The sequence below is a fragment of the Astatotilapia calliptera genome, chromosome 15 (genome assembly GCF_964374335.1).
Source record: "Astatotilapia calliptera chromosome 15, fAstCal68.1, whole genome shotgun sequence".
Lineage (NCBI taxonomy): Eukaryota > Metazoa > Chordata > Actinopteri > Cichliformes > Cichlidae > Astatotilapia > Astatotilapia calliptera.
Genome location: NC_137436.1, coordinates 917,917 through 939,597, shown reverse-complemented (window position 1 = coordinate 939,597; position 21,681 = coordinate 917,917). Strand labels below are relative to the sequence as shown.

General features: G+C 44.2%; 1 protein-coding gene across 10 annotated transcripts in view; it reads right to left on the bottom strand.

Annotated features, from left to right (window-relative positions):
• cdc42bpab (CDC42 binding protein kinase alpha (DMPK-like) b) overlaps positions 1 to 21,342 on the bottom strand; it is a 73,725-nt gene extending 52,383 nt beyond the window's left edge. For 8 of the 10 annotated variants that reach the window (XM_026142323.2, XM_026142328.2, XM_026142326.2 and 5 more), the window contains exon 1: positions 19,411 to 20,753. In XM_026142323.2, coding sequence (XP_025998108.2) covers positions 19,411 to 19,588 — 178 coding nt within the window. In that variant the 5' untranslated portion in view covers positions 19,589 to 20,753. Of the gene's footprint in view, positions 1 to 19,410; positions 20,754 to 20,889; positions 20,971 to 21,141 lie in introns of those variants that run through there. The other 2 variants (XM_026142325.2, XM_026142324.2) reach the window with 2 other exon arrangements.
• Between the last annotated feature and the right edge of the window lie 339 nt (positions 21,343 to 21,681).

Genomic DNA, 21,681 nt, shown 5'->3' with positions numbered 1-21,681 from the left:
CCCACTGAAAACGTCCATATGAACAGAATCAATTTGGGGGGGGGGGGGGGGGGGGGGGGGTCCTCACCTGGATGACTGAGCATGCATCACGTCATTCTCAGTCATCATTTCTTTATCTAATCTCGAGATACGTCATCAAAACCAGAAACGTTGCGTTTCACTTGCAGTCCAGCAAACAAAGTAAATGAGACGACAGTTGATCACACAGTGAGAGCCTAAATAGCCCCTAATTCAAGAGCACTTTAGTTTCCAGTGTGCCCCGTCTTGTCTCTGCACCCTATTGGACCATCTGAGAAAGCAACACAAACTGATAAAATCTCAAGGATCGCTGCATAACCAGTGGGCCTCCTGTTTGTGCATCTAGACCAGCATGAGGATGAGTTCACACTAGAGCTGGGCGATAGAACGAGCGTGACCGAAGAGAAAACAGATGATGGTTCCAATGCCGGAGAGATTGTCGAACGGAAGAGCCATAGAAGCTCCGTAGTGTGAAGGTATTTCGGCTATTTCAAGTCTGACAAAAAACAGTAGCGTGCACTGTAAATTGTGCCGAAAACAAGTCTGGAAATACAATAAACTGGTGCATGCGTCACACTGTGCGCCACGTTATTGTTTCGGTGAAATGAATTTCTACAATACTGTTAATTCTACTCTCTGCAGTGTTTAAATGCTTACATATACACACAGTTACTGTCCCTCCACACATACGACTCGGTTCTGCTTCTATGCCCCAGCTTTGTTTACTTTTTCCCACCGAGGCTTCTAGACTTCTGATTGGCCAACATTTCTGCACGGTTAGGAATCTAGCGCCACCTGCTGCTTTGGCATGTTCATAGCAGCGTTTTCCTTCATTTCTGCCTTTATGTGTGGACGGGATTATTTTTTAAAACGAAAACGGAAAATCTCCGTTTTCAAAAATACCCGTGTACGTGTGGACGTAGCCTCAGTCTCTGACTGGAAGCGCTAATTCGTCATTCGGCTTTTGTCAGACTAAAGTAACTGTTAAAACTGTTTGAAAAGCTCAGCTATACAACAAGGAGAGATTGAGAATTTCCTTTTAGTTCTCAGTTTATTTGATATTGACAAAAGTTAGTCAGTTTCGTCTGTTCTTCTGTAAAACAAACTAAGATTTATTTTTAGAATTAATATTTTGTTTCTAAGTGGAATTGACAATTTAGTCTGTTTCGTTTGTTCTATTTTGAAACTTAAACGCTTTAGCGGCTGCCTTTTGTGTAGTTTGCAATATTTGCCTTTATTTATCTGAAAAAGTCTCGTGTTCCTTAAGTACATCTACCCTGTTGAACTTATTATGGGAAATAAATATTTCAATAAAAACAAGCTGCTGATTATTTCACATTTTACTTGTGAGCAACGGCACATTTAAATCTTACAAATATAGTTATTTGGCTTATATCGTGATAGATATCGTTATCGCCTGAAATGAAAAAAACATATCGTGATATGAAAAAATCTCATATCGCCCAGCTCTAGTTCACACCAAAGCAAAATCCAAAAAATACAGTTTAAAACACAGAAAAGTTCTTTGTCAAGTTACAAAGTAAGTCATTGCTAGAGCCCCAACACTGTGCCACAGTCTTGTAGTCCAGATGGTGGCCCCTCCATTTTCAAGTGAATATTGGGAAGGCTGTAATGTTAACAAACTGAAATATGGAGAAAACCACGAAATTACGGCTTTCTGCTCCCAAAATAAATGGAGGGGACTGAAGTGCTATATATACACACTTCCCACTGCTGCAGCCATGCACAACAGACACTTTCTAGGCCACAACCAGTCGCGTTCACTGCGAAAAATACTAGCTCTGCTACTAATTATAACCTCCAGTAGAAAGGTGTCGGTGCTGGGACTTGTAACCAAAAGCATGCTGAAAATATTCATCTGGCAACAGCTGGGCAAGTTAGGACGTGCTGCTGTTCAGAGCCGAGGGAAGGTACGCGTATGACCATCACCGAGGGATGAGCGGTGAGGATGAGGCAGGGCTGGGTGTTTCCCAAGCCATTATTACAGAGACTAACCAGGTTCATATTACAAATGATCAAAGTAAGCAGAGATTAATATGAGCTAATAATCCTTTAAATGTCTTGCAGAACAAACCAGACTTCTTGCATAATTCATAATTTATTTAGGCACAAAATCACTACACTAAATTAATTCAATTAACCTGAAAACCAATTATAGGATCTATCCAACAGTTAACCAGGCAAGGAAGCTCAGGTCTGATCCATTTAGGAATTCTCCATGAGCTCAAGCTCGGCACTGTAAGCTGTGAGAACAAACAGCGGCTGCACAATAGCCGTCAGACACTTAGATAACAGTTACAGGGCTAATGACCTCACTGATAAGGAGATTGAGTCAGGCTACATACAGCGGGGATGGCCACTTGTTCTGACGAGGATGCGAGACAACCCCAGGTGATCGCCGGCACCGAATCTCTCAACATGCTGATAACCGCAGGCTGCACAGTGCCGGACGTAGCGTGGAGTACCACCAGGTACTGCTCCACCTCCACACACCTGCAGTGGGTGCGCACAGGCTGAGGGTCACGTTCCTGTCTCCCATCATCCTTTTACTGCTGGGTGGACTCATCAATGTGAGAGAAACAACCTGGGTTTCTAATGGAGAACGAGGCCACTGACAGAAGAAGCCGACTTTATTTGGAAAAGCAGAGGAAACAGATAAAGCGGATGTTGCTGAGACCGCCCATAGAAAGCTATTCAAGTCTATTGGAAACCATTAGACCTCGTCACACGTGAGGGACTTTCAAATCTATGAAATATTTGAAATTTTAAAACAAAGCAAAGCCTCCATCAAGGATCTGTGGTTACGGCCAGCTTACTGTCTGCTCAACACCCCAACCAAAGGGCAACTGTTCAGTTACTTAGAGTCTGTCTTTACAAAAGCCTATAAAAGTCTTTCTTCTTCTTCAGCATATAAACGTTTACAAGCATCAAGTCAGAAGAATGCTCGCTTCAAGTTAAATGGTTCGGAGAAATAGAACAGCCTGTTTCGCGAATGCCTAAGCCAAGGCCCAGCATTAAATAAATAAGGATTATTTTAAACCTGAAAAGATGAAAGTCCCAGAATCATACTCAAAATATGGAGTTGAAAAAACAATGTAAAAATAGTGTCAGTTTAATTGAACCAAATGGCCAACAATAAAGTTTTGTGATTTTACAGAGACTCTAATGTACTAATGAGTCCAAACGAACTTTTGTCCCAAGGAACTGCTGAGCTTGTGAGAACGGTTTGGATGGGGAGAGGATATGACTGCTGTAGGGATGAGGACAAAGTATTTAAACTGTCCAACAGTATCAGGAGGGAAAAACCTCACGGATTTCACAGTTGCTTGCTACAAACGCTACACACTCTTTCTAATAAAAGCCCAAGCTGAGAAATATTTGATATACATGACGTTTCCTTCTAATAAACATGTGTCGCCTTTAAAATCTGTCCAATCAATGAACAGGAAGGAAAAATGAGTGAAGCACCTAATTGGTCTTGTTTTAACTGCACGAGGGGAGAAAAAAATGGATTTGGGGTGATGCCCAATTGTTTTGTCTGTATGCTGACCTTCAGCAGAGGGAGGAAACGGTGTGAGGCAGCTGTCTATATATAGAGGTGAACAACAGAGACGACTCAGTGGAAAACAATTGAGATGACAATCAGTTCGACCGCAGGATTTCCACCAGAGGCTTCTCAGGAGAGGGACGGCGCAGGACGGCGTGGTGGGCTGTGGGCTCGTCAAACCACAAAGAATTCATTTTAATGTTTGGGGCAATTTTAAGACGTCTATTTACAGTCAGTCTCTCGGTTGTGTGCATTACAGGTCACAAACCCATTCTCACACACTTATCCACAAAACCACCAAATCACTGTGTGTGGAACAAACAGGCTTATGAGACACTGGGTAACCAGACTGCCCAGCATTGCACAGACGCTTTGTTTTATCATCGAGAATTCGCCCAGACAACGAATCAGCTGCACGCAAGCTCCACCGGCCTGAATGACCGCCATTCAGGTGGAAGATGGAGAATTGTGCTGACGAGCTGCTGACATTATTTGACTCATGCGTCTCCGAAGGCAGGAGGTCAGAACAACGAGTGCGAGAGACATAAATGCATAAAGCAGTGTAGATATTAAAGACAGGCCTAAAAATAGGCAGGTCACTGTCAAATTCGCCACCACGCTACGAGCCAAGGTCAACACTTGATCAGTGTCAGCAAGCAGCACGGAGGCACAAAGAACGACAACTACAACCGATACGAGCCAGCTCTGTGGGCTCCCCTAATCTATTTCAACTATTTCAATTTGTCCTCATTGCTCGTGCTCTCATCATCGTCGCCTAATTTGTCACATTCCCCCCTCTCATTATCCAGTTACGAAGATTGAGCCGAAATACCACAAATTGCAAGACTGAATGCTTATGTGTCCCAGAGTGGTCTGACTAAGCACACACGACTGACAGCGTCCATCGTTTGGAAACGGGGGGGGAAAGCCGATCGAGGAACTTTAACACATACCATCACGGACAAACGAGCTACAGTGAGATGTTCAGTGAATCCACTGAGTCATGTGTGGGTGGGAGTATTAATGTATGGGACAAGGAGCGGGTGAACAAGAGAAATTCAGCATTACTCGTAGCTCACTGAGTGCAGTGTGTTATCATGCCGATCAAACTACAGCACAATTAGCTCGATTACTGTTTTTGACCGTTATCCACCAGCTGCATTCCTTGGCTACAGTAGAGAAGATGCTGATGTGCGATATGATGCATATATGTGCAACATAATGCTTATTAATTTCCACTGTTTGGCTATGCGCCTCTATACTTTTATAAGTCTGTATAATTTTCTTTAACTCTCATTTCCAGCTCCAGTAGAGTCGAATCCTGGACTCTACTGGAGTAGTTTTGTATCCTGGCAGTTAAAAAGAATCCTTTATCTTATACTGGACCTTGGTGCAACCCCTCAGTAGGGCTGGGCCATATCATACCGTTCACGGTAATACCGGTACAATGTTAGCCAACGATAAGAAAATGAAATATTGCGATAGAATATGGGTAAAACGCGCATGCACAGTGCCTTTGTTTTCATACGCACATGGCAAAAAATCACGGCGGCGACAGAGAATGAGAAGGGAGAAAGCGGATCGTTGAGTGACACAGATGAACCAGAACTGGTTTGTAAAAATGCTGCAGTGATGTGGAACTGGTTTGGCTTTTGTCCGTTAGATACACAACAAAGCACTATTTTTGGTAGAGCATGCCAGCGGGCCGTCGTTATTACCGTGTTTGTCAGAATAAGGTGCGCTTAAATCTGGGAGTAATCTGGGTCCTAAACTCCGCCCCTTCAGGTCCCAAAGTCAAACGAACACTGCGACATCACTGAGAGTTAAACTGTCTAAATTCTTTCATCTTTACTAAAGTGATCAGTGTTGCTGCTTTACCAGGTGTAACAATTAAGTTTAACATCCAGGCATCCATGAAAACAGAATTTATTACACTTAACGGAGTTAGAAGTTAGCAGGAAGTTAGCTCGCTAGTTTCCTAAGCATGATATACCATGTTCTGACTGAGAGGTTTCTGAAGCATTCAAGCGTACAGCTCTGCCAACACTTCCAACATGAATGAAGACAGGAAACTAAATAGCAGTGACGTTTGTAGGGTTACTGAAGTTGGGCTAGCTGGTATATAATGATGTGCTACGTGATTGCTAGCGACACAGCTATGTTAGCATAACATAAACACAGTGAAGCTGGAGGACGAACACTAACACTTTCCCACTAGATAAAAGTTAGCGTGAGGGTTCCTGATGGTCAGGAACAAATGCAATCGCATGGCAGGATGCTGTAAACGGACCAAACTTCAGTCAGGAGAACAACTGAGATAATCCATCCTAGGGCTGCTCAATTAATCGAATTTTAATCACGATTACGATCTGGGCTTTCAACGATCATTAAAAATGACTGAGCCGATTATTAGCCCCTCCCTCATTTATCCGCGACACCTTAAAGGCCAGTCCGTGAAAATATTGTCGGGCATAAACCGGTCCGTGGCGCAAAAAAGGTTGGAGACCGCTGATTAAGAGGACCCGAGGGAAGCTCGGAAAGCTAAGCAGAAGTTATTTGGAGAGTGACTGCCGTTGGTTGAAAAGAGAGTTTAAAAAAAAAAAAAACTTCAGTGGTGTTGCACACTATTATATATTATTTTTTTAAAGTCATTGTTAACCCTTTAAAGCCGGTCAGAGCAGCACGCTCCGTTTTGCGTAACTATTTTTAAATCCCTGTAGAATCTGAACCGTGTAAGCTAGCGCAATAATTTGTTTTGCATATGAAACCGGAGGAGTTGTACTTACATCTTATGCCATCAGCTTGTCCTCGGTCACGGTTTCCTTCCGCATAAAGCTTTGCAAAAATTGCATAAAAAGCGCTTGCAGGAACAAAAACATAATATTCCAGAAACACGCTTTGCCGTTACTATCAGCTGTTCGTAACACTTCCCACAGTGAAATGATGCACCTGCTGTTTTCTTTGCAAATTTGCATCATAGGATTGTTTTGTTTTTCCTGCAGTATATAAAAATTGCTGTATCTCCAAAATAAAACTATGAAGACACTCAAAATAAATTTCCTGTTGTTGTAAACTATTTTTTGCAACTTTATTGTATTTAAAGTTTTGAGGGATAAACCTCTTAAACTTCTCCAAGTAGAAATATATGTAAACAAAACAAAAGCGATTTTCAATTTTTTTTGTAGTTTATTGCACTTTTTTGCAATTTATGTAATTACTATGCACTTAATGCAGACATATTATTAAAATATGGGCTATAACAGTTGTATTGATGTATAGCAACTTGAAATGCTCCCACAAATGGCACTACAGCATGTAAAAAAAATAAATAAAAATAATATAAGCTCTGGTGGACTTGGTTCTATGGTAGGTCTTAAAGGGTTAAATAAATATCGTCAAATAATCGTGATCTCAATTTCAGTGAAAATAATCGTGATTATCATTTTTGCCATAATCGAGCAGCCCTAATCCATCCACAATACGAGGTTAGTCATTAATATACTGCAACAACAAGGGAATAGAGCAGCTGATAGAGAATTCAACATTAATGAATCAATGGTACAGAAGTGGAGGAAGCAAGAAGAATGAGTTTAATAAAGTTTGATTTATCTGACTGCTTTGTTTCGCTTAATGTGTCTTTTAATCCCGTGCAGCTTATGGTCCGAAAAATACATATTTGACTTTTTTATTTGGCACACTGCAGTTTAATGTTGCAAAGCACCTCTTTTTAACTTCAGTGAATATTATACATGGTTATGCTCAGGATATGTCAGCACATTTCTACTGGAAATGCCTTTTGGTTAAACTTTCAGCAAGGAATTTGCATATGCACTGTTAAATGTTTATATAACTTTAATGCACATAAAAAACAGCTGCCTGTTTAAGTGAAAATCAGTGGGTGGAGCCCTGCTCTACCCCTCAGTTCATCAAAGTTATTTTAATCCAGCTTTGTTCTGATTGGCTGCCCCTCCTAACCAGAACATTTGATGTCTTAGTAACATCATACAGAACAAAGAATTAAAAAACAAACAAACCTTTGAAACGCGCCTAAGGATCGCAGTAATTACCTGCACGTACACCAACTTCATTATCTGAAAATGTGGTCATATTTATTATAAGCATCCACCACTGTAATAGTACCTAATAGAAAAAATCCCTATTAAAATCAGTTACTTTGAAAACAGCAAGGAGTGGATAAAAATGTCGCTACATTTCTCAGCAACTGTGGGATTTCATAGCCTGGCTGTAAGCGGCTGCAGCACTGTTCTAACACTCTTGCTAATTTGGCCCCTGGTGTGTTCAGTCCTTATTTAGTCTGAGCAAATTCAGAGGGCAAATACCAATCCTCTCTCTTTGGCATGAAGTCCCCTTTTACAAATATGACAGCATGCAATAAAGGATCAAAGTGTGTGCTTTAGCAGGGATGCAGCTCGGCTCCGTCCTGTCAAGATGCTGAAGGTTGTCTACATTGTCAGCTTCTACACATGTGGTGCTTTATGCACTTCATGTTAAGGTAAAGTGTGCAAACATATCCTGAGAAAGAGAGGAGTATGAACAAATATGCACAGCGCGTAGCACTGCTGCCCTGCACAGACACAAGCAAAGCCAGCAGTCTCTGTCACCAGGCAAAGCTGGGATGCAGCAGTCTGGGGGGGAGGAAAGAGCAAACAGGGCGAGAAACAGGAGGTGAGGAAAAGAGGAGAGGATACTGAGGCAAAGGGAATATTGTGCTGTAAAAGTGTGGAGCACTGGACTGAATAAAGCAGTGAAAGAAAGTGAGAGCTGACAGAGAGAGGGGAGCAGAGCAAATGTGCGAGTGGTGCTGGTGGACAAAAAGCCAGACCTGGCTTCATCGAAACAGCTGCCGCTCTCCCCAACGTTGCACCTCAGCTCCAAATTCCACAGGCAGCCCGGCCGTGAGGGGCTGGGGCCTGAGTCAGCGCTTTTTACACAGAGCTGAGCCCTCTGCTCAAAGCAGCCGGGGGACAACAGAGTCCTGCAGCAGCCACGTTAGTCAAAGGTGCTGCACTCGAACCATCAACTGATTTCATTTGGTTTTTCATGAAATAACCAACGAAAAGCTTTTTAAACTCCAATTATTGCATCAAAATTACATTTTCAGCTACTAATGCTGTAGTACCATTACATAAAAGGTAAATAGCCTGTATTTGTGTAGCGCTTTACTTAGACCCCAAGGACCCCAAAGCACTTTACACTACATTCAGTCGTCCATCCATTCACACACACTCACACACGTAAAATTAAATAATGCTGCAAACGATGCATCAAAGTCAAAGGTACTGACAACAATAGTAAAAATTGGGGCTTGACGATATTTAAAATGATCAAGCTAACCCCTGACAGTGTTTACATCACAAGTCAGAGACAGCCTCCACATTATCCACGCAGCGGGGGGTTCCACGACATCGACTGGTGGCCATATCAAGAGCCACGCCGGGTTGTAACACAGCAGCAGAGCAAAATAAAAACTACACTAGCAATACCTCAGGGACGACTGAAAACTAGTCCGCAGCGTCACCGAAACACAACTTGTGACGTGCAGTGGCGGGACTCTCGTCATGGCACTGATTGCCTAATTGTTCCTCCTGCCACAGCTGGTGCAATAACCAATAAATAACATCCCAATAACTGAAGAAAAAAAAACATATCACATGCCTGAGTTTGGATGCCCATCTGGTTGGAATGAATTCTTACTGGGACGCGACAAATGCCGATGTTACGTTACATCCAAACTACGAGATAATAGGAAATATAAATTAGGAACACGTTCCCATTAGCAGAGCCAATGTCAAATAAACTCTTAAGAAGAAAGAATCGTTTCCCTGCTGGCAGCTAGTTCAAGCCTGGACAAGCAGAGGCTCTTGGCATCTGCCTGTACCAGGATGAGATTTTAGGCCAAATCGTCTGGCTCCTCGTCTGGATGTCAGAGAAAGATTCTGTACGAGGAGGAAAAAACAAAGGTCCAGGGAAGATCATACGCTGCAATTTTCTCCCATGTTTGTGAACTAGTAAGCAGTGACAAGGCAGCTGAGGTTAAACTAAGAGGTGTTTCTATGGTGTATTGATAGTCATGTGCTTTTGTGCTGAGGTGTTTTTTCTGTTATCAAACTGTTCTCCCACCAGGAGCTCAGTCTGAGTGGAGTTTTTTTTCTCCTCCTCTTACCTCATGTAGTGTATTTTCGTTGTTTTTCCTATCAGCCTACCTTTCTGACATGTCTCCCCAATGTGATGTTTGTGTAAAGTTGGTCAGAAGGTTCCTTTGTGAGTGCGCATGCGCCATTAGCGTGCTGCCTGCTGTAACCCCTAATTTCCCTCGGGATGAATAAAGTATTCTGATTCTGATTCTGATTTTGACCTGAGGTCTGAGGCAGTGGAGGGTCAAGCTGCTGGCACATCAGCCAGCTGACAGGAACATGTGGGTTTAAAAGAACAACAACGAAGAACGATGATTTTAGGCTACTTGCACCTCAGAGTTGAACTTTTCCCTCTTTGAGAATCCGACCATGCTGAATACGTATACAGGAGAACACCAACACCTTCCTTAAATATTACATAAATCATACAACACAGTGTACAAACAGTTTGAGCTGGACTGAGCAGAAAATGCATTGAGGCCAAACTGTGGCTATTGTGCATCGACTTTATGGTGGTTAAAGGTGACGTTTTCTCCAGAAGGTTTCACATCAAAGGTCTATCACAGCACAGAAGAACAGCAGTGTTGTTCGAGTGCACTGAACAACATCCACAGTTAATGTAAGACATGAAGAGACTTTCAAAATCCTTCACATAAACACTCCGTGTGGTTTTAATAAACTAGTCTTTGAAATGCGCCTCTCTAAGACCTTTTTTCCAATATTACTGCAAAATGGTTTTGTTTCCTCAGTAAGGCCGGTGACACAATTCCAGTTCAGTGAGTGAGTATGGGAAAAGACAAAACTATGCAAGCGAGCGCCTTCGCCAGCTGGCGATGGGACCGTCTCAGCTGAATGGGCTGAAAGGGGGCGAGCAGTTTTCCCCAAATTCATCCTTTGACGACATTTCAATAAAAAAACAAAGAAAAAGGGGAACACACTGTTGGTCAGTGTGTGGCGTTGATGAGTGTGACTGCTGTCCGCTCGGTAAGTCTCGCTGTTGCTGACTAATTGCTCCTCTGAGATTAAGAGTCATTACAGGAGGAGACCAACTTGTTCCCCTCAGCATGCACAGAATAACAATAAAGCATCGAGTCACACTGAAGTCTCAACAAACTCCTCTCAGCTTCAAACTGGCAGCAATTACTTAAGTAAAAGCCCTGAATGAGGTTATCTGAGCACTATGTACCAAGTATAAGACGCGATTCCTAAAAAGATGGAAATGATGACTTATTTTGTGCTAATGCAAGAAAGGCTGCACTCCAGGTCCAGCAGGAAAAGAAACATGATGAGCCAAAAGCCGAACAGCTTCATTTTCATTTAGTCTGCAAACACTGGCTGCAGTGATGGACAGACAGCTGAATGGGGAGGTCAGCCAAAGCCAACTAGCAGCCACTGTGAGGGGAGGAACAGAAGAAAGGAAAAGATGTGAAAATGAGGAGAAATGAAGGTGGAGAAAAGTGGAAAAAGGAGAGAGAAGGGCAGGGGGGGAGCATGTGCAGTCAGACCCCGGGGATCCTGAGAGGCGGGCTGATAAGCTCCATGCCCGTCCTCTGGGAAGCCTTCCCCTGCCACTCTCTGATGACACAACTACCAACAGGCATTTCTCTGCCTACAACGCTCCCAACAGATTAACCAAGTGTTTCAAAGGCCAACTGTGAATATGCTGAAAATGTACAATTTCACATGTGTTACTCTGGTGAATTCCCCCAGAGTGGACTCCAAATGAAAACAAAAGCCAGCTTTGCTATCACAGGTAAGGTGAATCTCCCCATTAATGAAACGGATAAAGTTAAAGCAAGACATCAGTTAGCAATGAAATGTAAATGTTACGGAGCTCCTCTGATGACATGGTCCAAAATACTATTTCGAGGGCACGAAATGCTAATTTGTGGGCACGAAACACTTGACCGATAACCGTGATCCTTCCCAGGCCCTTGCAGTTGGTTGACAATAAAATCTATCCCGGCGTCCAGGTCGTGCTTACGTCTGTAAGCTGGGCTTGCAGTATCCTGTTTAAATGCCTCTCTGTAATAATGGTTCCTTGCATTGCAGATTTTTCAAAATGCATTTGTAGCTCATCCCCAGCCTAAAATAAAACCCAATCATACCGTCTCTGTCCACGGTGTGTAGGTTTAGCCTACTCTCATGCTTATGTCTCTACACAGCAGTCCAGGAATTGTATCAATGATGTGTGCACGTTATCTATTTCGTTGCCACGTTATACCCAATTCGTGCCCTCAAACTAGCATTTCGTGGCCACAAATAAGTATTTCGAGGGCACGAAATAGTATTTTGTGGCTGCAATTTATTTATTTTTTTGGACCATGTCATCAGAGGGGCTCTGTAAAATGTACAACTTCCACTCGCCAAAAATGGCAGAAATGACATCACTATGACATGATGACGATTTAACATTTTGTTAGCTTTGCTTAATCTAACCAAAGTCAGGAACAATATTCAGTAGACAGAACAGGAATCTTGGACCTCCTGTGCATACAACAGACCCGGCTGACGTTAAGCTAACTGGTTGGAGGAGGTGCTTTCGAGTTACCCAAGAATGATCTGAAAATGTAACTTTCAGCAGCAGAGCAAATTTAGCTGCGTATACAAAGCTGCCATGTTTCAGGCGCAAGGGAATTCTGTTTTTGAACTGCTCCACATTTAATTCAGACGAGGAGTAAATTAAACGTGGAGAACAATGATACGTGGTCTAAGAAAGGGTAAGCGGTTTCCCCTTTGGGTCCAAAAACTAAGCTGCAGACAGCAGGACAGGGCAGGCCTCTCCATCATCTGTCCTTTCCAGACACGTGCTGGCATTTGTGATCACGTGAAAAAGTGACAGAAACACTAAGAGCTGATGAGAGCGAGCAAACAGGCATGTCGCTGTGAAAAAGGAATTCAGCAGAAAGGAAATAAACAGCGTGACCTTGCTGCGTCCAAAACACCAAAACGAGCCACAGAGCACACAATGACACAATGCGATACAGATGTCCCCGCTTCCTCGTATGACATCATGTACCCGCTGGGTCCGGAGCACCTCACCGAGCGGTTGTGGTTCCTTCCTGTTCACTGTGCCCGCCAAAGCCACCGGGCAGCCAGACAGGAAACGGCAGAACAGCTGCTGATCGAGGCCAAACACGATTTTAATATCTGACACAAACACTGACATTTGATACAGATTAGGGAACTTGAGTTATAAAATGCATTTTCTCCACATCACTCCTGTTTGAGGGTCAAATATTTTCTCACCCAATTACAATTTATCTCAAATTCTTCTTCAGCAACCTTTTCTGTTACTTCGTTTATTGATTCTTCATAATGTCAAAGACCCAAACCCAGATCGTCTGCACACAATAAATCACTGCTCTGTCTTTACGATCCACCACGCAGGTGATGGATCGTAAAGTAAAATAAAAACGTACATTTCCTGTGCGTGAATAAGGCCAGCTACTGCAGCACAGCTGGAACAGCAGCTTGCAATAGCTTAGTTTATGTTGCTCTGTAGAAACCTCCAGGCCTAAAAATGAAGTGCTGAAAACTGCAATCCCTCAATTGGCCACCAGAGGCAGTCTCCACAACCGTAGTTTCCCGTGTTAAAACGACACCTCTTAGCCCAAATACCCATTTTGCACACAAACTAGTTTCAGTCTCAAAAACTAATTTCCTGCTTCATGAAAACTGTACAGAGGATGATTCTCTTTATTGCATCACTGTGGTCTCTCATTTTGAATGCTGCTAATCCAAGTCACCGAACTAGCTTTGCCAACCAAGTTCATCCTAATGGACAGTGATTACTTTCCAAAGTACTTCTACCAGCTCTGCACGGGTCTGTGAGGGGGCGTGAGGACTGTACTGTTACTTATCATTTAATAAACAAACTGTGACTCAAGTAAATGAAGCCTCAGTTAACAAAATGTAGGGCAGAACAAATCCTGGCCTTGTTTATACCTTAGTAATAAGCTGATAACTCAGCACTCCCTCCTCTTATCTATATATGGTCACTCCTGACTGAGGGGAAAAACCCCAGGATGAGTTGGCCTTTATGCGCGACTCCAACTCGACGCTGATCTTTAATGCAGAGGTTGCAGTCTGAGCATGTTTGGTCCCAACCTGCAGCGGTGGAAGGGACCGAGTGTATAAACGCAGAGGCTTAGAAAGTGTTGTGAACATGGTTGTTTTTGGTGTGGTGGACACAACTTTAAACTATGTGATCCAAAAATTCTTCTTTGGAAGCAGCGTGATTTAAGTGGCGGCTCTTTCTTTAACAGCGGAAAAACAGGGAAGAACTGAGGTCTGTGCACTATGAGATAGCCTAGTTAGGCAAAAAAAAACCACAATAATAAGAGTGTGTGTGTGTGTGTGTGTGTGTGTGTGTGTGTGTGTGTGTGTACACGCCTCCACTGCGAGCAGTGTGTGTTACACACTGCCAAAGCCTTGCAGGGTGGAGCACACATCAGCTGCAGCTGAACAGCTGGCCACTGCAGGCTAACATCGAGTCTGGACTGAGAAAAGGTCAGGAAGCCTCCACAGTGTTTGCCAACTGTGGCCTGGCAATGCCGCCCACTCTCATTCAGCTGCCAGCCAAACCGGGGAGTGAGACTGGTGCTAAACACAAAGGAGGCGACGATGGGAGAAAAAGATCGAGCGCGCGGTGAGATTGGAAAGATCACCATCATGGGTGGGTTGGCGCCTGCCTACGTAAGCCACGGATCAATGTGAAACTAAACTGATCCGTTATTCATCTCCTGCTTGCTCCATGAAAAAGACCGTAGGTGTAGCTCAGCTGCTGAGAAAGAAGAGGAGCGTTTTCTTCAAGTTAACTCTTAATCAGCTTAATCAGAAATATTTCAGCGTAATTAATTTAAAATAAGTGTGGGTGAAGAGTTGCTGGCTCAGACCGAGTTTCAGCTTCAAGTGAATAAACACACGCGCAGGCCTGAGCTGCTAGACCCAGGAAATGCTGCAATATGCAGCGTGCTTTCCCGTGTTCCCGGTGGCTGCAGGTCCTGTTGGGGTCTCCATTTCAGTTGGAATGAGGTCACCCAACAAGACGAAAAGCAAACCCATTCCACGTGTTTGTCCTCTTCTTCGCTTCATAAACATCGTTGGGAAGAAAGGGGAACACTGCTGCACCTTTGTCACGGCTGTGCTGCATTAGCAAAAAGGCGCGCAGGCGCTGCGGCGTGGCTACAAAGGGCAGCTGCGAAGGTGCAGCCTCTGTGTGCCGCACAAAGGCCGAGTGCTCACAGGCTGAGGGGGTCTTAGGTTTCACTGGGCCCATCTTGAACCATTTTTCTGCATGTAGGATTAAACCGTGTTTTGAGTACGTGTTAACACCATCTTTCTGTTCCAGTCTGTTTCCTATAGAGACTCCTGTTGGTCACGTGCACTTTGGCTCCTCTGCTGAAGTACAAATAAGGAGCTATAACAGCACTGTGTCACTACTCTGGTTAGCATTTAGCTAATAAGTGTCCAAATCCTGAGAACCGCACTACATGTGCAGCAGGTGTGCTTTTTTCCTTTGACCCTGTGGCTGGGTTTTCTGCCAAGAAGAAGAAAAACATGGGAGTGGTGGCGCTCACAAAACTTTTGAGGACAAGACGAGACTTGACCTCAGTGCTACTATACTTTTTGTGTGCAGCTATGCCACAGAGGTGTGGTCTGCTGCCGTGGACGCGCGTTATCACAGGGCTAAAACCTTACACGCAGATTCCTTCCACCGAGAGGGAAGAACTATTGTCTGGACTGGCTCACTGTTACGCCGCTGTTTTTAACTACAAAAGCTGAACTGAATCACTTTCACTGGTCCATCTTGTCCATAATAAAAGACCATCTGGGAGGCAGTTTATAATGGTTTCTTCTTGGCCCTGAGCTCTTCACTGAATAACTCTTAAAAATATAAATATAGTTAAAGACTGAAAGGTGTCATTCATTGATGTGGTCACGCAGCAGCCCTTTGGATTTCATAAGGATGAGCTGATTCAACACCAACACAGTTCAAATATGGCAAATCATGTAGATGCAGCAATGATCTAGCCGACTGTTATTATTCCCGTACCACCACTCGGATAAAACACCTCCAGTTCAGCTAGTCTGGCACGCTTCAAGCCCCAGTTTGAACGGTTACGGGCTGTGAGGAAATCATAATTGACACAAAAACCACCAACGCGCTGACCAGACCAAGTCTTATTGTGGGAAACACTGAAACCTGAGCTGCTGAAATGTTGAGTGAAATTAACCAGCAGCAGCTGTGAAGTACATATGAAATATGACACAAATGTAAGAAACGTGATTATTTGCTGTCCTAGTGCGTCCAGCAGCAGGGTGTTTCTTCTGGTTCAGAAAAGCCTTTGGGCAGTAACACTGCAAATAAGCTGAACCTGTCAGTGCTGCAAATCTGTTACTTCTGATCATCTCAGACACAAAATGTCCAAACTAACATTTTAACCCCAAATTCACAAAAATAGTTACAGAAATTATTTTGTTACAGCGCTCGACGCCTTCGGCTCTGGACAGCACATGATTGGGGAAATGTTAGTTATTCTATGCAGGAAAAGAATCCCTGAGTATCGCGCTACATGTTTAACTGTTTATATATCAGAGCTGCAGATGAGCACGACAGGCAGATAAGGGACACATCCTGGACATCTGTCTGGACAGGATTTCCCTAGCCGTTTACCACTGGGGCAAACTGGTTTGACCAAAGTCCACAATGTCTTCTGCAGTCACACACTGGCATATTTACAGTGCTCGTCAGTCGTTTACATACAAGTCATCATACCGCGAATAGTGTCGGATCTCATCTGATCCACGCAGGCTCAAATATAAGAGCCTGGGAACCACCGAGGCTCACCCGGGCCACGAACTGGAAACCGTCCACAGTGAAGCAAGTTTCACATCAGCGTGGACTGACAGGGCGCCAACCAAGAAAGACGCCTCGGCTCCAAACTCAACACCTTCAAGCTCAACTGAAATTTTCAGCTCAGATGTCTTCTGGAAAAAAAGAAAACGTTTTATAGACGAGAGAGATGCTTGGACAACCACGTGTGAGGCCGCTGTCCCTTGCACTATGGTAATAGCCTTATTCTGCTACACTGCATAAAGTGGATGGAATCCAAATTTTTCAACTTCAACTCAACTGCTAGACACTGAAATCTGGACAAAGCTGGGTGTCCCAACAGGACGGCGATTCCAAATAAACAGCAAAACGAGTTTTGAAATGGTCAGCGCACGCTACCATTAAGCTTCTGGACTGGCCTTGCCAAGCCCTCGGTCTCACGCAAACTGAAAATTTGAAGACTACGCTTAAAAGCCAAGTCCATGCTAGGAAATCAACTTGTTTAAATTAAGCAATCCAGCAAGAATTGTGCCAGAAGATTGTTCACAAGTCCAAATAATTCTTATTTATATACTTAGCCTGGTGCACAACCGACCAGTGTCTGAAACCAGCCATTTTATCTGCTTTTTCCATCCCTTTAGTCCAGTGGTCCCCAACCTTTTTTGCGCCACGGACCGGTTTATGCCCGACAATATTTTCACGGACCGGCCTTTAAGGTGTCGCGCATAAATACAACAAAATAAAGCTAGTACCGGTACCGAAAAAAAACAAGATTTATTCATAACACACGTGAAAAGACCCAGGAAAACAGAGTTAACGATAAAAACGATAACAAAATAACGCTGAAAACGATAAAAACCCTGAAAACCAGACATTTCACACCTGAGCCTCAACTCTCGCGGCCCGGTACCAAACGACTCACGGACCGGTACCGGTACGAGGCCCGGGTCCGCTGCTTTAGCTGATTGGATGCCACTTGCAAACAGAAGGATGGAACTGCACGTGGGTAGATATTCTCTGCCAACGACAGCGCTGCATGACAGAACCATGTAAGGTCATATCTTCTCTGAGTGACATCCTTCAGAGCCCAGAGTAGAACAACTGCCGGGTCCACCGTGGTAACTGTACGTGTGCGGCAGAGGATGAGAACAATCTTAAGAGCTACCTTTGAATGGATTTTGTTGAAAGGCCCTTTTTAATTAGAACTTTACAATTAAGGCACATTTCTATTCTGGAAAGGACACCGTAGCTTTGTTTGAGCAGCCATTTCAACTTACATTATTAAAATGCATAAATTTGGAGGATTCAATATCAGTGCCTTTGGAGTGGTAAATAACAAGCAGCAACACGGGACCTCTAGGCAATTATGACAGCTTGAATCTGCATGTTGTGTCTGCTAGAGCTCAGTTTCTAGTGACAACACAGGGAAATGTCACGATGAGGTCACCACTTGGCACTCAGGCGCCTCTCCTTAAAGGCTTGGGCTCACTGGCATTGTTGCAAAGCCAACTTGATGCAGCACATCAGCTGAGAACTAGCAAAGGGGGGCAACAACTGATTGTCCTAAAGGAAACATGTTTCAGCAGAGGCACAAAAGTACCTCGTCATCCTCATGCAGACTCCCCCAAAAAACATGAACAATGGCCAAATCCAGCCACTTCCAGCCTGCACAACTGCGTTTTTAGCACAGAATAGGTTGGCCAGATGGTGGCTGGTGGGGTAGATGAACTTAGCAGCCACAGGCAAAAGATTTAACACGTGTTTAACTGCCATCCTGTCTGTCTGTGACACAGTCACTCACTGACGGGCCAAACGGCTAGTCTGTCTGTAGAGGGGTTTTTTGTATTTTTAGAAACATAGACAAAAAGATTCCTGCAGATATGACACACAAGCGCTTTCCTTCTAATATGTCGCCTCATTGCCTTTTGTTTTAATCCACATTTCTGCTGTGAGGTCAATGATTTGCTCCTGCACTGCCACCCTTCTCTCAGGGCTGTAAAAGACAGCGCAGTCCAGGCAGCCAGGCATGCTCCGGCAGCTAGCTGGGCCTCTGCCCTACATAACAAAAAAAGGTGAGTCGCTCACATTCCTGCTTCATGCACAAACCAAACCCCAATGTCACACACACACACCTTCTCTTGTTGGTGTGTGTGGTCTTCCTGCTGTTCTCCCTTTCTCTAACCTTAGGGAGTCTTAAAGTTACAAAACAGCCAGAAAAAGGCAGAACCCCCCCCCCCCCTCTGTAGAAACTAATCAAAGCATGGGCGTGTGCAAGTGATTTCTGTCTGATGGGACAACTCTACCCTTCACGTGCATACAAACCCAAGCAAACTGACATGCAAAGTAGCCGTGATGACAGGAAAGCCATCTACTTCACATTAAGTGCATTCCCACTGGAATACATGGCGGCCTGCAGGGGAGAGAACATCTTTATTGGACCCGTCCCGGAAGCATTTCAAATCCGAACAGGCCTGCTCACCAGCCGATACATCCTCTTATCATTGTCAGCTTGGTATTTTACAGCATCTCTGTTTTTGGTAATAAACTGGCACCTTCTGTTTTAATGTCTAACCCTCCAACATGCTTTTGTTTTTTTCCAAAACACATAAAACATTTAACTACAGGAGAGTAAAGTGGCCTTGCTTGGCCCCTTCTCTCTTTAGTTTTTAGTGCGAGCCAGTGTGTTAAGAGGAGGCCAAAGTGAGCCCTGCTGCTTCTATAAAAGGAATGTGATGGGAGAAAGGGAGGGCCACTGCGCCAACAGTATTATTAGCTTGATCATCTTACCAAAGAAAGAAAGGGAAAATGGAGTAAATAAGAAGAATACATACCCCATTCCAAAAACTCCAGGACGTTTTTCTCCCTTCTGAGGGGGGAGTTGTTGCACTCATCATAGAGGCACACCAGGATATCCAGCAGCGTCTCCACACTCAGGCACTGGCCATTAGACTGAGCCGGCCCGTCCAGGATCAGCTTCTCCAGCTTCTTCAAACGCACCTCTCCCGACATGTTCTATTCCTTACTGTTGGCCTTTTGAAGCAATGGTGATGGATGGGGTTGGACGAGCAAACACCTCCTCGGCCTGGAAGTCAGCGCAGAGGGGGGCCTTGAAAAGTTCTCGCCACTGCACGTCTCGAAAAATAATCAAACTTTTGCGCGTTGAGGCCAAGCCGGTGCTAAATAAGCGATAAAATGCGCCTAATCATGACCTTCCTCTCGAGAGCCAGTATCTTGAAGCTGGGTGAGACGTACAGCACTTCCCCATTTTTTAATACCTATCCCCCCAACCCCTCAAAGGGTGCATAAGAAAAGAAGTAAGCCTGTAACAGACCCTGGCTGCTCCGGGCCGGCTGATTTTGTTGGAATCGCAGCGTTAGCAGGCAGTTTTCTGCTCTCCTCTGGCGTTAAGAGAATATATATATATTTAAAATAACCTAGTCGAAGCCGTTCAGAACCTCTCCCTGAGTTGAGACAGATATTTGGGATTCTCCATTCTTGCAGCAATCCAAAAAATGCAAACCAGATCTGCAATGCTACAAAGCCCCAGCGCCCCTCCTCTGCTCCAGGAATGGAAGGGCGACAGCAGCTTAGCAGCCTGCTAGGTTAGCTGTTCAGCTAACCAGGGAGCTAACGTTAACGCTACTTTTCTCCGTTCCTTGATGCCACAACTTCCCCCTTTTCCCGGGAGTTGACATGTAACACGCAGCGTTAACACGTCTCAACCAAATGCCGTCTGTCTCTGACAATGTATATATATATATATATATATATATATATATATATATATATTTTTTTTTTTATCTAACTGCAAAATATCCCCTTGTTTTCACAACTCACTGCTGGGAGATATGTTCTTTAAATCCCAATCTTCGTCAACGTCTCTTTAGTTTCTTCACAGTTCAAACGCGATGGTTAGCCAAGAGTTCCAACCAGCCTGTAAGTTAGCCGTCAAAGGAGAAAAATGCGGCTCCTTTTTTTCTCTTATGAAGGTTGCAGAAAAGCTCGTTTCACGTCAGGGGGAAGCTGTATTCTCTAGCCTCGCTTATTCCAAATACGGGACACTGCCTAAATTCCCCCCCGTCCTTCCCTTTGCACCGCCGGTCGTTCGCTGCTTTGCCGTCTTTCCCCAGTCAGCTACCAGCGGCTCGATGCCAGAGGCTTTAAACTGAAAAGATAACCCACTATACACTGCTCTGGTGCGCTGCAGCACCGCGCTGCATTGTGGGAAAAGTGGCTCTGCTGGAAATTATGAATGGCTTACAAATAGCTCTCGTCAGAAACGTAATTATGAGTTATTGATAAATACGTACCTTCTTTTTTAACCATAGAAGATCCTTCTAGAAGTAAGTCTCTCCAGTATGCGACCAATCATCCGGACTAATGTTTCTGGGCTGTTATTTGGGGAATTATTTTTGAAATTTTATTAAATTACTTTAAGTAAAAAGTAAAATTATTAATTATCACGTTTTTAGTTAGGTTGTTGTTTTTTTCTTTGGACGTTATACTTCTACCACCGTGTTTGCTGTTGTGGATATCTCGCGGATATTTCAGTCTCGTCTTACCAGTTTGATTTGAACACGGTGTCTCTGAACACGTTTCGACGCTGTCCAAAAAAAAGGTTATCAGTCTGTGATGTTAGGTAACGCGTTTACAGTTTCCAACTTCCACGCATGCTCGTTAATCCGCCATGTTTCCCGTGTCTCGAGACGTCCTCTATAGCTCGCGGCCTATCTACCACTGTTCTAACGTCTCTGGTCGCTGCTGCAGGCAAAATCCCAGATCATCATCATGGCGCCCGTCACAGCATCTGCTGTGCGAATGGGAGAGGCGGGGGGTGTTGATGGGAGGGGGTGTTGTCAATATTGTGAATGGGAACTGCGGGCTGTGTGCTGGTGGCGTCTTTTTCTTCACGCGGGAGTAACAATGACTGCTGTCCCTGTAACCGACCGCAAACACAGCACTTAAACGAGATACAGTCCAGCCTGCGTCAGTGCAACTGTGTCGAGTCCAGCTAGCTGTGACAGTGAGCCACCTCACACAGCCACATGCATCAAATATGACAGTCAGATTCCCCACAAACCATTATGCAATCTACCAAATGT